The 13,695-nt window shown below is 50.4% G+C and overlaps 1 protein-coding gene across 1 annotated transcript; it reads right to left on the bottom strand.

Annotated features, from left to right (window-relative positions):
• Positions 1-5,426: 5,426 nt before the first annotated feature.
• Positions 5,427-6,685, bottom strand: Cldn3 (claudin 3). Its single transcript, XM_021186977.2, has one exon. It carries the CDS (start codon positions 6,457-6,459, stop codon positions 5,800-5,802), a length of 660 nt encoding a protein of 219 aa, XP_021042636.1. The 5' UTR covers positions 6,460-6,685; the 3' UTR covers positions 5,427-5,799.
• Positions 6,686-13,695: the final 7,010 nt, after the last annotated feature.

Below are 13,695 nucleotides of genomic sequence, written 5' to 3'. Positions count from 1 at the left end.
CTGGAGTAGCCATTCTAATACCGAATAAAATTGAATTCCATCCCAAAGTTATCAAAAAAGACAAGGAGGGGCACTTCATACTCATCAAAGGTAAAATCTGNCAAGATGAACTCTCAATTCTGAATATCTATGCTCCAAATACAAGGGCAGCCACATTGATTAAAGAAACTTTAGTAAAGCTCAAAGCACACATTGCAATTCACACAATGATAGTGGGAGACTTCAACACCACACTCTCACAAATGGACACAGTGAAAATAACAGAAGTTATGAAACGAAAGGATTTAATAGATATCTACAGAACATTTTATCCTAAAAAAAAAAAAAAAAAAAAAAAAAAAAAAGTAAAGAAAAAAAAAAAGAAAGAAAAAAAAGGCAGATGCACCTACAACAGGAACAATATCACCTGTCTTACAGATCCGACCTCCAGGCACATAGGCCCCGCAGAAGGTCCCTCAGCAGGCAGCAGGGACCCCAACCTATGCTTCCTTCTTCTCCAGCTTGGCAAAACCCAACCCTGTTGGCTTCGGTGACCTTTCCTGGATCGCTGGCGGAGCGAGGACAAGCAAGGCTACTGTGTGAAGCCTACTGAAGACCTTGAGGGAACCACAGTAAACATTGCAACCGTGTTTGATGAAGAACTTGGCTTTGGGTCCTGCCAGCAGGAAGAGCTCAAACTGGCTTGGCAAGGGCAGGCAGGCCTGAGGCACAGCTTGGCTGCAGGGCCTGGGAAGGAACTCTGAGACGACTGTGCACTCGAGAGGAACTTGGAGCCTTCTCTCCCAAAGCAGCTACCCACCTTCTTTGTATCTCTAAGCTCCTAGGAGCTTGGCTGGAGGTAGTAACATATTAATGATAAGAACGCAAATTAATTAATCCTCCTGTTACCCAGCATGGGGTCTGGAACCATGGCAAACACTTCGTTGTTGTTTTTATTTATTTTATTTTTTAGATGTACTTATTTACTTTATGGATATGAGCACACTGTTGCTGTCTTGAGACAGCACCAGAAGAAGATGTTAATCCCATTACAGATGGCTGTGAGCCACCATGTGGTTGCTGGGAGTTGAACTCAGGACCCCTGGAAGGGCAGCCAGTGCTCTTAACCACTGAGCCCTTGTTTTTAATTTGTTTTGAAACAAAGTCTCACTCTGTGGCCCAGGCAGGCCTTGAACTCACCAAGATTTACCAGCCTCTGTCTCTAGTGTGCTGGGATTAGCGGTGCTTTTTTGTTTTTTTGTTTTTTTTTTCCTTTCTTTTTCTTTTCCTTTCTTTAATTTGAGACAGCAAGCTGTCCCTTTGTAGAGCAGGCTATCTCTCTGTAGAGCAGGCTGGCCTTGAAGCTGTGATGAGCCTCCTGTATTACCCCTGCCGCCTCACAAGTAAGAGGATGACAGATGTGAATCAATAGGCCTCTCTCTCCCTCTCTCCCTCTCTCCCTCTCTCCCCCTCTTCCCCTCTCTCCCCCTCTTGTTGTCTGGTGTTAGGAACTGAACTTAAGGCCTCATTCATGCTAAGCAAGGGCTCGCCTGCTAAGCCTCAGTCCCTCTAACACTGAGCTCCACTAACCCTCTATGTAGACCAGACTGCCCTCAAATTCAAAGACCCACCTGCCTCTGCCTGTGCTGGGATTAAAGGCGTGTGCCACCACTGACGAGTATTATTATTATTATTATTATTATTATTATTGTTATTACTTTGTGTTATGGGGGTATTGCATATACATGGAGGTGTCTAAGGAGACAAGGGACAACAGATCCCCCTGAAGCTGGAGTGACAGGTGTCTATGAGAACTGCCTCACATGGGTGGAGGGCACTGAACTCCGGTCCTCTGTGAGAGCGGTACGTGCTTCTAATCCATGAAGTCATCTCTCCAGACCCCATTTTACTTTCTAGTTAAAAAACCAAAACAAACAAAAAAAAAAAACCCGGTCTCACCAAACTACCCAGACTGGCCTTAAACGCACTCTGTAGCCCACACTGGTCTCAAATTCAAGCTGCTCCTGCCTCAGCCTCCAGAGTAAGGGGGATTGCTGGTGTACATCCGCATAGCAGGCTTTTCCCTGACTTCTGGAAGCTGGGTTGTCAGCGAGTAATGCCACGCCCACCTTTGGGGCTCTCTGGGGCAGTGAGGTCAGAGCTACCTCTCAGTTGTGCCTTGACCCAAGCTGGTTCCCTGGGCAGAGAGTACTAAAGCTGCACAGAGACACCGCGAGCTGGCTCTCTACCCACAGCCCCAAATTCTAGTCAGAGACACGGTCTCCACCTTCCTTGTCCCTTCGTCCACCTAAGCCCTCTCATTATCGAGGGTCCCCTTCATCCTGCGTTTCATGGAGTGCCTTGGAATCTTTTGGCACGCGGCACACTGGAACCTACCTGTACTACCAGATGCTGAGGGAAGATAAGCGTGAGGCTAGCCCCGGGGCTACAGACCAAGACCCTCCCATGCCTATGTCCAAGAAAGCTCAGTGGGTTACATGCCTACCCAGTAAGCTTGAAGACCTGAATTCAATCCTGAAAGCCCCTATAAAGAAAGGACAGAACTGCTGGATATTGGTGGCACACGCCTTTGATCCCAGCACTAGAGAGAAAGACAGGTGGAACTGTGTAGACATCTACACACACAATAAAAATAAATTTAAGTAATTAAAAAAAAAAAAAACAACCTGTTCCTTAGAGTTCCTCCCTTTCACTGAGCCAACATCTGTTTATTCTTTGAGACAGGGCTTTATGTAGCCTACCTAGGCTGTCCTGAAACACACTGTGTAGTCTAGGCTGGCTTTGAACTCACGATCCTCTGGCTCACCTGCCTATGAGCTGAGATTACAGTCATGGCACACACTTGGCCCAAAGTCTCTTTCCTCCAATGCGCATCAGACACTTTCTCCTCCTGGCGTGTCTCGCCTCCTGGATAAGAGAAGACTGGTTTCCTAGGAAAGCCGCTGGATCATCCTCTACGCGCCTCTCCTAGGATGTCACGAATGAACTAACGACTGGGGCACCCACTATTAATAGCAACCCATTTCCTCTTCCTTAGCTCATCCTGACGACAGCGCACTGGCATTCCTTGGGACGAGGAGAAACTTGAAGCAATCTCTTGGCACGGGGCACACTTGGAACCTGCCTCTACTACCAGATGTTGAGGTGAGATGAGCATCAGGCTAGCCCGGGGCTACAGACTAAGACCTCGTGTCAAACCAAACCCAGCATCAAGTTCGTTTGATCAAATATCCGTGTGCCCCTCTTTCCCTCTCAGCCACCGTTGCTCAGTAGCCTCCTGCTCCAGCGTCCCCGGGGTCCCTGTTTCAGGCAGGACACTCACACACGTTGTCTTAAGTGCCCATCTTGAACGGCTTGCCACCCACTCGCTTCCCCTCCCCCACCCCCAACATTCCTGCTAAGGCCACTCATAGTCACCCTGTTTCTGAACCCAAGTGTGCTTCCCGGTCCCGCTCTTCCAAGTCCTCTCCATTCCAAACACCCTTGTCCGTCCCCTCCATCGAAACTCTTGCTTTTTTTTTTTTTTGCTCTCTCAGCTGAGCTCATGGTTACCCTGCTTCCGGCTGCCATCTGTGTGTTAACAACTCCCGGGGTTTACGAGGTCTCTTTCCTGTTTCCTGGGTCGTCTCACGTGGACGTTTCTACTCAGACCAACTCCTACACACAAAGTGAAACTCTTTAGCCGCCCCAGAATCAATAACCGAAGGCAGAAAGTTGAGGCGAGTTTATTTTATGGTGGTTTTTTTTTTTTTTTTTTTTTTTCCAGACAGGGTTTCTTTGTGGAGTCCTGGCTGTCCTGGAACTCACTCTGTAGACCTGAGACTGGCCTCTCTCTGTAGACCAGAGGCAGACCTGCCTGCCTCAGCCTCTGCCCGTGCTCCCTAGGTGAGCACCACCCCTGCCCGGGGAAAGCTAAAGCTTCCTTAGTTCCTTCTATCTCCCAAACTCCGGACACCCTAATAGTCTGCAGTGCTAAGAATCAGGGTTCCTTAACCCTGTCAGTTCTGCCTCAGAAAGGGGTTCCTGCTATGGTCTTTGAATGTCTTCCTCAAGTTTCTTTCACTTTTCTTCTCCCTGTTTCTTTGTTTGAGACAAGGTCTCTTTATGCAGCCCTGGCTAACCTGGAACTCACTACATAGACCAGGCTGGCCTCCAACTCACAGAGGTCTGCCTGCTTCCACGGGGCTGGAATTAAAGCCAGGCTCCCACTCCCCACTTTTTGAGACAGCTCATGTAGTCCAGGCTAGCCTTGAAATTGATATGTGAACCAGTAGTCAGTCTGCTCTCCATGAGTTCCAGGACAGCCAGGGCTGTGTAGAGAGACTCTGTCTACAAACAAACAGACAAACAGACAGATGAACGAAAGAGAAAGAGAGGAAAGAAAAGGAAAATAAAGAAAGATGAAGTAGGTCAGTGGTGACACACATCCTTAACCCCAGCCAGCACTAGGGAGGCAGAGGCAGGTGGATCTCTGAGAGTTTGAGACCAGCCTGGTCTACAGAGTGAGTTCCAGGACAGCGAGGGCTACACAGAGAAACCCTGTCTAAAAGGAAAAAAGAAAAGAAAAGAAAAGGAATTGTTAAGTGTCAGAGAGGCCAACCTTGAACTTCATTTCCGCCTACACCTTCCAGATGCTGCCACCCTTTTAAAGCCTGGGAAGCCAGGGACCTGTTACCCTCCAAGAGCCCTGCCTCAGTTCCCTTTACCTTGTCTAAGAGGCGCCCCCCCATCTCAAAATTGTTGAAAGCTAGGTCCCTCCCTCCCTTGAGGGCACTGGGAAGAAGGTGGGGTGGCCTTTCCCCTCATCTCTCCACCTCCAGGTAGGAAGACTTTGCCAAATGTCCCTTTTAGGTGTCCCCCAACACCCCCAGGGCTGGGAACAGAACCCAAGCCCCATGCATGCCACACAAGTGTCCTACCACTGAGCCACACCCCCACCGTCTGTCCTGCCGTCCTTTAGGTGAGGCATTTGGTCCGAACAATAGGTCTTTTTGTTCCTCGTCTCCAAATATGAAGTCCCGGTAGAGAATGTACTTCTTTAGCCTGCACATCAGCTACCCCAAATGCCCGGAGCAAGGCTGTGGATCCAAGCACAAACCAACTAGGCTGTCCCAGAGAGGACTCCCTGTCTTCCTTCCCTTGCCCCTCTCCAGTAGAGTTCCTCGGAAGCCCTCTGGCTGCTTTGCGAGATAAACCTCGCCATAGGGTCTGTGGAGATCAGTTCTGGAATACCTCCCAAGTGTTACCCACCTAGTGAGCACAACTCATGTGTACCCCCACTTTCTCCTTACTCAACCTGTGAAGCTGTTTAAAGCTCGCTGCCCGTGGTGAGGGCTATTCGAGGGACAGTCCCCAGCAGGTGCCCCGTAGGGGAGGTGGTGGCCTAGGCGGTGGCGTTCAGGTTAAGGAAGCTCCAGCGACTGCAAAAAAAACGAAAGACTTTTATTGAAAAATATGAAACGGCCCGTTTTATGGTTTGCCTGTCTCTGCCCACTGTGAGCCTTCCGGCTGCGGGGTTGGCAAGTAGCTGCTGTGGCTACCCCAGCCCGGTACTTGGGAAGGGAGAGAGGTTTCTTTGTCCATTAGGCTTGGACAGTTCCTAGGTCCGGTAGTCAGGTGACAGCCGGAGAAGGGGAGACGCCAGCCTGTCTGTCTTCTTCCAGCCTAGCAAGCAGACTGCGTAGCGTCTGTCACCATCTGGAAGGTGGGGTGGTCTCTGACGCGAGGCTGCACGCTGGACGGGTGGGGTTCATCGACTGCTGGTAGTGGTGATGGTGCGGTCTGAGTGCACCCGGCCCCTCAGACGTAGTCCTTGCGGTCGTAGGCGGTGCCGGTACCGGTGCCAGGGCCGGTGGATCGCGGCGCAGAATAGAGGATCTTGGTGGGTGCGTACTTGTCGCGCGGTGGGCAGGAGCAACACAGCAAGGCGCCCCCTAGCAACTGCAGCGCGGCGGCAGCCCAGCCCACGTACAACCCAGCTCCCATCTCCCGCTTCTGGGCCTCCGGCACCAACGGGTTATAGAAATCCCTGATGATGGTGTTGGCCGACCAGGACACTGGCACTAAGGTGAGCAGAGCCGCCAACAGGAAAAGCACTCCCGCCACGATGGTGATCTTGGCCTTGGCTGTCTCGTCTTGTACGCAGTTGGTACACTGGGCGCCCACGAGCGCCACGAGGAGCCCGAAGGCGGCCAGCAGGATGGACACCACGATGAGGGCTCGGGCGGCCTGCAGGTCCTGCGGCAGGGCCAGCAGCGAGTCGTACATCTTGCACTGCATCTGACCGGTGCTCTGCACCACGCAGTTCATCCACAGGCCCTCCCAGGTGATCTGCGCCGTGATGATGCTGCTGCCGATGAAGGCCGAAACGCGCCACATGGGAAGGGCGCAGCACACGATGGTGCACAGCCAGCCCAGCACGGCCAGCGACGTGCCGGTGATCTCCAGGCCCATGGACATGGCTGCTGGACTTGAACCGGCTCGGCCGGGCAGCTCCGGGTACTGGGAAACCAGGGATCGCGGCCGCTGGACCTGGAAACCAACTGCCCTTCGAAAACTGACGGACGTCTGTCGCCGGGAACGACGGGTGGATGGCAAAGGACGAAGCGCGCTAACGGCTCCTCTCCTGGGGCTCGCACGGAGACTGCCCCTGCACCTGCCTGTGGCTTTGGAGACTGGCTTCTGAGACTGGGTTGGCTCTGGGATGGGGTGGGTTGGACTTAGCTTGGTGCCTAGAGGAGGAGGGTGGAGCTCGCTCTACTGGCCCAGGGGACAGTGACGTGTGTCCCGTCCAGTCCGGTCCGTCCTCCCCAACCCCCTTCACCGTAGGAGAGAGGATTTAGCTAGAACCTCAATGCTGAAGTGTATCTGTGGTGTGTGAAAGGGGTGGGGTGGGGAGGTGTGCATCGAGGAGGGCGGGGTCCTCTAAACTCCCTCCCTTCCCAACCTCCCCTAGCTCCTTAAGCATAAGAATTCTCTGGAGCTATACAGAGTGGGAGGGGCGCTTCAGGGATTTGAAGTGCAAATCACCAATTGAAAACTGCTGGACTCTCTCGTCCCCCCACCTCCGTCTTCTTTAGCGCGGGAGGCGTAGGATGGAGGCGCGGCCAATTCCTCTGGACGACCCGGACTGGGAGGACCCAGGTGGGGGCGTGGCTGAGGCTGTTTGTCACCGTAGGTGGATGGAATTGTAACACCTGCTCCAAGTCCCTCAGGCTTTGACACAAGCACTCTGGCCTTGTCCAAGTGCAACCTGATGCAGGCTGGCGGTATCGCCTATATTCAGATATACAGAACTCTGAAGCCAGGGTAACGGCCACCTGCAGAGCCCACCCTGCACCCCAGGGACAGGTGTTGAGTTCAAAATCTTGTCCAGCCCCCTCACGTGACCTGGGCTGGTGGCAAGCCTACATGGCTTAGCTCAATTGCCGGCCCACCTAGAAGCTGCTTTTCCCCACGGAGGTTCCCTTGACGGAGTCTTCTTTCCTTGGGGGGTGGGGGTGGGGCAGAGTGAGTACCAGGGTGAGAGAAGAGTGGGAAAGAGATTTGATACACAGGAGAAAAGAAGACGTCTAGCCAGGTGTGTTGGCTCCTGCCTGAGGCTGAGGCAAGCAGACAGCAGGGAGTTCAAGGCCAGAGTGGGCTGCTATACAGCGAAACTGTGTCTCGAAATAAAACACAACTCCCGTGCAGAAGCCCTGTGCAGAGTGCCATCCGTGCCCGTAGTCCCGGAGCGTGGGAAAGTGGAGGCAGGTAGGAGTTCAAGACCAGCTTGGCGACACGGAGAATTCAAAGCCAGATGGGCTACATAAGACCCTGGCTCAAACAAGCCATAAAGTAACACCAAAAAAAGCCCAGCCGGGTGGTGGTGGCGTATGCCTTTAATCCCAGCACTTGGGAGGCAGAGGCAGGCGGATTTCCGAGTTCGAGGCCAGCCTGGTCTACAAAGTGAGTTCCAGAGTTACACTGAGAAACACTGTCTTCAAAAACAAACAAAACAAAAACCAAAAAAGCCCCCAAACACCAATCCCTTTTGCCTCTGGACACTGACTCCCCTGCCGCAGACCGCGGGATGGCGCATGTTCCGACTTCTCCCTCACCTCAGCTAGGATACAGCTCTTTTGGTTTAGTGTCCTATACATCCTCTTCGAGGACCCGTGCTTGGGGTCCTTTCTCCATGAGACACTCCTACAGCTGTCCGCATGGCTCACTGACCTCGCCCCCAAGATTTTCACAGTTTCAGAGGCTGGAGATGGAGCTCAGTGGGTAGAGTGCTTGGCCACCCTGCACGAAGCCTTTGTTCTGTCCCTGGCACCGAATAAACCCTGAGAGATGGATGGTATGTCAGTCACTGCCACACCGAGATCCTCCCCAGCTGAGTTGGAGGTCAGTGTGGGTGGCTTGGAACCCTGCACCCAAATAGAAACTGAACAACAACACCTTCCCAGCTTCTTACCCACAATGCCACGTTCTCTTCTTTTGTTTTGTTTTGTTTTGTTTTGTTTTGTTTTAAGACAGGATTTCTCTGTTGTAACCCTGGCTGTCCTGGAACTTGTGCTGTAGACCAAGCTGGCCCGGAACTCACAGATCCACCTGCCTCTGCTTCCCATGTGCTGGAAGCCCTGTTTTCTTTGATACCTTTGTTTTCTTTCATATTTGGCATTATCTGAAGTGGCCTCTGGCTTTCCTTTCTTTTTCCCTCTCTTCCTTCTCCTCCTCCTCTTCCAGCTTTCCTTTTTTCTCTCCCTCCCACTCCCTCCTCCGGTCCCTCCAGCCCCCCCCCCCTCCCTCCCACTCCCTCCTCCGGTCCCTCCAGCCCCCCCCCTTATCCGCTCAAGAGTTTCCAGGGGACTGGCAGGGCCCCTTCTCCTTGCTGCCAAGTTGCAAAATTGTGTGGTCACCCCCCCCAGCTTCCCTCCCTCCCCGTCCACCCGCCCGCCTCCCTGACCCCAGGTTGAACTGCACACAGGGTGGCCTTAAACTCCAGGTTGTTTTGCCTCCCCTGCATAAGTGGCGAGCTTCTTTGTGAGAGAGGCCACGCTTGGTTTCTCATTTATTTGTTTCTTTGTCTCTGCTCCGGTCTGTTACCACCACGGGGACATTCAGAATGTTCCAAGATGGACAAACATTTTTGCCTGTTTTATTATGTGACACTCCCGATGCCTAGAACAGGGCTGGGTGCTCTGAGAGGTAATTGACTTAGCACTTTCTCTTGTTTCCGCAACCTGTCTTGCCAGGGCTCTATGTCCAGGGATGACGTTGTGTTGTGAGGGCCCCAGGGGCTTTGCAATTAGCTAGGAACCTGAGTGAGATCCATCCAGCTAGATGAAAGCTTTCTGGAGGCAGATGGTCCAGAGGACAAAAGCCCTGGTCGTCCAGCTTGACAACCTGACTTTGATCCCTGTTACTTCAAAGATGAAAAAAAACCCATTCTCCAAAGTAGTTCTCCGACCTCCACATGCTTGCTGCAGTACACACACACACACCCAGACATACACTCACACACATACACACACTGATAAACACTTAGATACACACACACTCACACACTCACATACACACTCTCACACACATACTCATATACACACACACATATTCATACACACACTCACACAGGTACTCAAACACATATACTCACACACACATACTCATACACACACACTTACACACATACTTATACACACACACTCACACATATTCATATACATATAGGTACTCAAACACACATACATATACATACTCATACACACACACACACATTCACTTACACACATATTCACACAGATACTTAAAAACACACAGACATACACACTGAATAACTAAACAAAATAAAGGTTTAAGCTTCATTGAGTTGGACCTATGTTTTTTTGTTTTGTTTTGTTTTGTTTTTCTGGTACAGCCTCAACTCTCAAATCACAAATACTCAGACTCCACCCTCTTCCTTCAGCGCTCAGACCCTGGGGTGACAGAAGATTCCAATAAACAGTCCACATGGAAACCAGGGTTCTGTTTCTTCTCAGTGCAAAGGTCTTGGGCTGGTCCTGATGGGCAGGGCTGGGAGTGCCAGGCTACAAAGCCCAGCTGGTGCTGGGTCAGGGTTCTTCTGGGAGGAGTTTAAGCCCAGGGTACTTAACAAATGAAATAAAGATGCAAGTCTGTAATGGAATGCTGGTGTGGTGGGCCTTGGATGGGGGAGTGCGGAGGGGGTAAGAGAGGGGTGGGGGGCTGGGAATATGGTTCTGTCTGTAAAGGGCTTGCCACCTAAGAATGAGGACCTGGGTCCTGTGCCCTGAAACCCAAATTAAAAATACAATTAAAAAAAAATCTGAGGTGATGTCAGAAGCCTTTTTTTTTTTAATTTTTCAATTCATTTATTTTTTTTATTTTTATTTATTTATTTTATTTTATTTTTTCTGAGACAGGGTTTCTCTGTGTATCCCTGGCTGTCCTGGAACTCACTCTGTAGACCAGGTTGGCCTCAAACTCAGAGATCCGCCTGCCTCTGCCTCCCAAGTGCTGGGATTAAAGGCGTGTGTCACCCAGCTGTTAGAAACCTTAATCTCAGCACTCAGGAGGCAGAGGCAGGTGAATCCCAGAGTTCGAGGCCAGACTGGTCTACAAATTGAGGTCCAAGATATCCAAGGTTACACAGAAAAAAATCCTGTCTCAGAAAAACCAAACAAGCAAATCAGAAAATACAGTAATAAAACTGAGTACACCAGTACCCACTTGTAGTCCCAAGACCCAGGAGGCAGGGACAGGAGGGTCCTTGGGGTGGGATGGCCAAATAGATGAATTCCAGATTTAGCGAGAGATCCTGCCTCAACACTAACATGGGAAATGATTGAGGAAGCCACCCAGAGTGTCTCTGGCTTCGACATATTTCCAAACGTGTGTATGTATGTGTGTGTGTGTGTGTATGCGCGCGCGTGCGCGCGCACATGCACATACAGGCACACACGCAATACTATAAAATAAAAGGGGGTGGAGAAACCTTAGAATGGTTATATTCACCTTTTTTTTTTAATAACACATCATTTTTCTTTTCTTTTTCTTTTTTTTTTAAGATTTATTTATTTATTATATGTAAGTACAGTGTAGCTGTCTTCAGACACTCCAGAAGAGGGTGCAAGATCTTGTTACGGATGGTTATGAGCCACCATGTGGTTGCTGGGATTTGAACTCCAGACCTTCGGAAGAGCAGTCGGGTGCTCTTACCCACTGAGCCATCTCACCAGCCCCCGGTTATATTCACCTTTAATCACAGTGATTGGGTGGTAGATAAGAGATATTTGTGAAAAAAGAAAAAAAAAAAAGAGAGAGAGATTTGTGAATTCACAGCCATCTTGGTCTACATGGAAAGCTCCAGGCCAGCTAGAACTACACAGTGAGGCTCTCTCTTAAACAAAGCAAGCGTGGCACGCCTTTAATCCCAGCACTTGGGAGGCAGAAGCAGGTGGATCTCAAACTCTCTGTGAGTTTGAGGCCAGCCTGGTCTACAGAGCGAGTTTCAGGACAGCCAGAGCTACACAGAGAAACCCTGTCTGACCAAAACTAAAACCAACCAACCAAACCTCCCAGATGTGACTCTGTTTCCTGTTCCTGCCTCTTGTTGTCACCTCTGCCTGTTGACAAGCTACCTCTGCCATTATGGACTCTCTCTCTCTTTCTCTCCCTCTGGAATTGTAAGCCAAAATAAACTCTTTCTCCCATTTAAAAAAAATAAATAAGAAGGAAGAAAAGGAAAGGAATCATGGATGGGAAGCCATCACCCTAGCGCTGTGCTGGAGGCCACACGGATTTAGAGGCAGGCTAAGTCGCTCCAGCTGGTTGTACGGTGGTTGGACACCAGGGACTATGGTTCCTGTCTCTGAGGCTGAGGAAAAAGTTCGAGGACGTTTCCAACCTCAGGTCCTACCCTTGTAAAAAGGGGGAAACTATGTTCCCGTGACTCATGTCTTAGTACTGTAAAGAGATGGACAGCCACGTATCTGTCTGTGAAAATAGAAACCACTAGGGCAGGGCAGAGAGAAATGATGTGTGCTCAAATCTGTGCAAATCAACTCTGGGGACCTTGAGTAAGCCCCGTGCTCGGTTCTCTAGCCGGGTTTCCTCATCTGGGAGAAAGGATCTGCTCTGAGACTCTGGGCCGGGTGGTGGGGGATGGGCAGGAAGCATCGGCTTGGTTTTTTTAAGGTGGATCTGCTGGGCGGGGCTGACTAGAGGCAAGCAGTATCCGTGCCCAAGGGCCAAACTTCAGGGACTCCACAAATAAGACTTTGGCTCCTAGTAAACACCTCCAATCAGCCCCGGGCTCGGTATCTGCCACAGGTCTTATAATTCAGTAACGAAAGGCAAATAGCCCAATTGGAAAATGGGCGAAGGGAAATCAAAACCACGAGCTATTATTGCCTCACTGCAGATAGAATGACTGTATCAGGAAGGCAGGAGATAGTGGTTGCTGGGGGCGGGGGGGGGGTTGTTGGGGGGAAGTGGAGAAGACGGAAGCCTTGTGTCTTGTTGGTGACAATGTGTGTTATTTATTATACCTGTTACGGAGAACAATTCAGAAGAAGGACTGGTAAGATGGTTTAGTGGTCTTCAGGGCTTTTCTCTGTGCCCAGAGCCACCCGAGTTCAGTCTCCCGGACCCACATAGGGGAAGGAAAGAACCAACTCTCATAAAGTTGTTCTCCGACTTCCACACTTCCACATGCTTGCTGTTGTGTGTGTGTGCTCACACACACACACACACACACACACACACACGTGCACACGCATACTTGCACAGGCAGCCTGCCCCTACAGGGTGAATGAATAAAGGGATGTAAAGAAAAGTTTAAAATTATCAAAGGAGGTAACCGTTTCTCTACTGGGTATGTCACCGGTGAGTGGACTGAGAGTGCCCCAGGGCCACCCTCTGTGGCCTAAGCTTTAACACCGTTACTCTTTCAGGAACCCCCGACTCAGCCTAAACGGGGATCTGTGGGTTTGACACAGAAAAAAAAAAAAGAAAAAAAATTCAAGATGAGCCAGCATGAAGTAAAATCAGAGACGAAAGCAAACCAATAGACAGCAACAACAACTTCAGGGTCTCGCCATGTGGTCCTTCTGGTTAGCCTGGAACTCCCAGGATAGACCAGGCTGCCGTGAACCACGGAGATAAATCCCCCTGCCTGTGCCTCCAGAGCACTAAGGCTAAAGGTGTTCTCCAGCACACACGGCCCACAGACGGAGATTTTATTAAAGATATTTTAAGGGGCTGGAGAGATGACTCATCGGTCAAGAGCACTGTCTGCTCTTCCCGAGGTCCTGAGTTTGATTCCCGGCAGTCGCATGGTGGCTCACAACCATCTGTAATGGAATCTTCTGGCATGCAGGCATATATGCAGATCTCAACCTGCACTCATGTAAAAAATAAATTAAAATCTTTTTAAAAAAGAAAAGAAAAAAAAAAGCACTGGCTACTCTTTCAGAAGACCAGGGTTCAATTCCCAGCACTCACGTGACAGTTCACTACTGTCTGTAACTCCAGTTTTAGGGGGATCTGACACCCTCATACAGACAAAACACCAAGGCACATGACATAAAAATTAATTACAGGGCTGGAGAGATGGCTCAGTGGGTAAGAGCACCCGACTGCTCTTCCGAAGGTCCGGAGTTCAAATCCCAGCAACCACATGGTGGCTCATAACCA

This window comes from Mus pahari, chromosome 23, assembly GCF_900095145.1.
Source record: "Mus pahari chromosome 23, PAHARI_EIJ_v1.1, whole genome shotgun sequence".
NCBI lineage: Eukaryota > Metazoa > Chordata > Mammalia > Rodentia > Muridae > Mus > Mus pahari.
Note: the sequence above shows the minus strand (reverse complement) of the source record. Positions and strands in the feature narration are given on the sequence as shown.

Coding starts and splice junctions, on each gene's coding strand:
- Cldn3 (XM_021186977.2), bottom strand. CDS start 6,459: ATGTCCATGGGCCTGGAGATCACCGGCACGTCGCTGGCCGTGCTGGGC.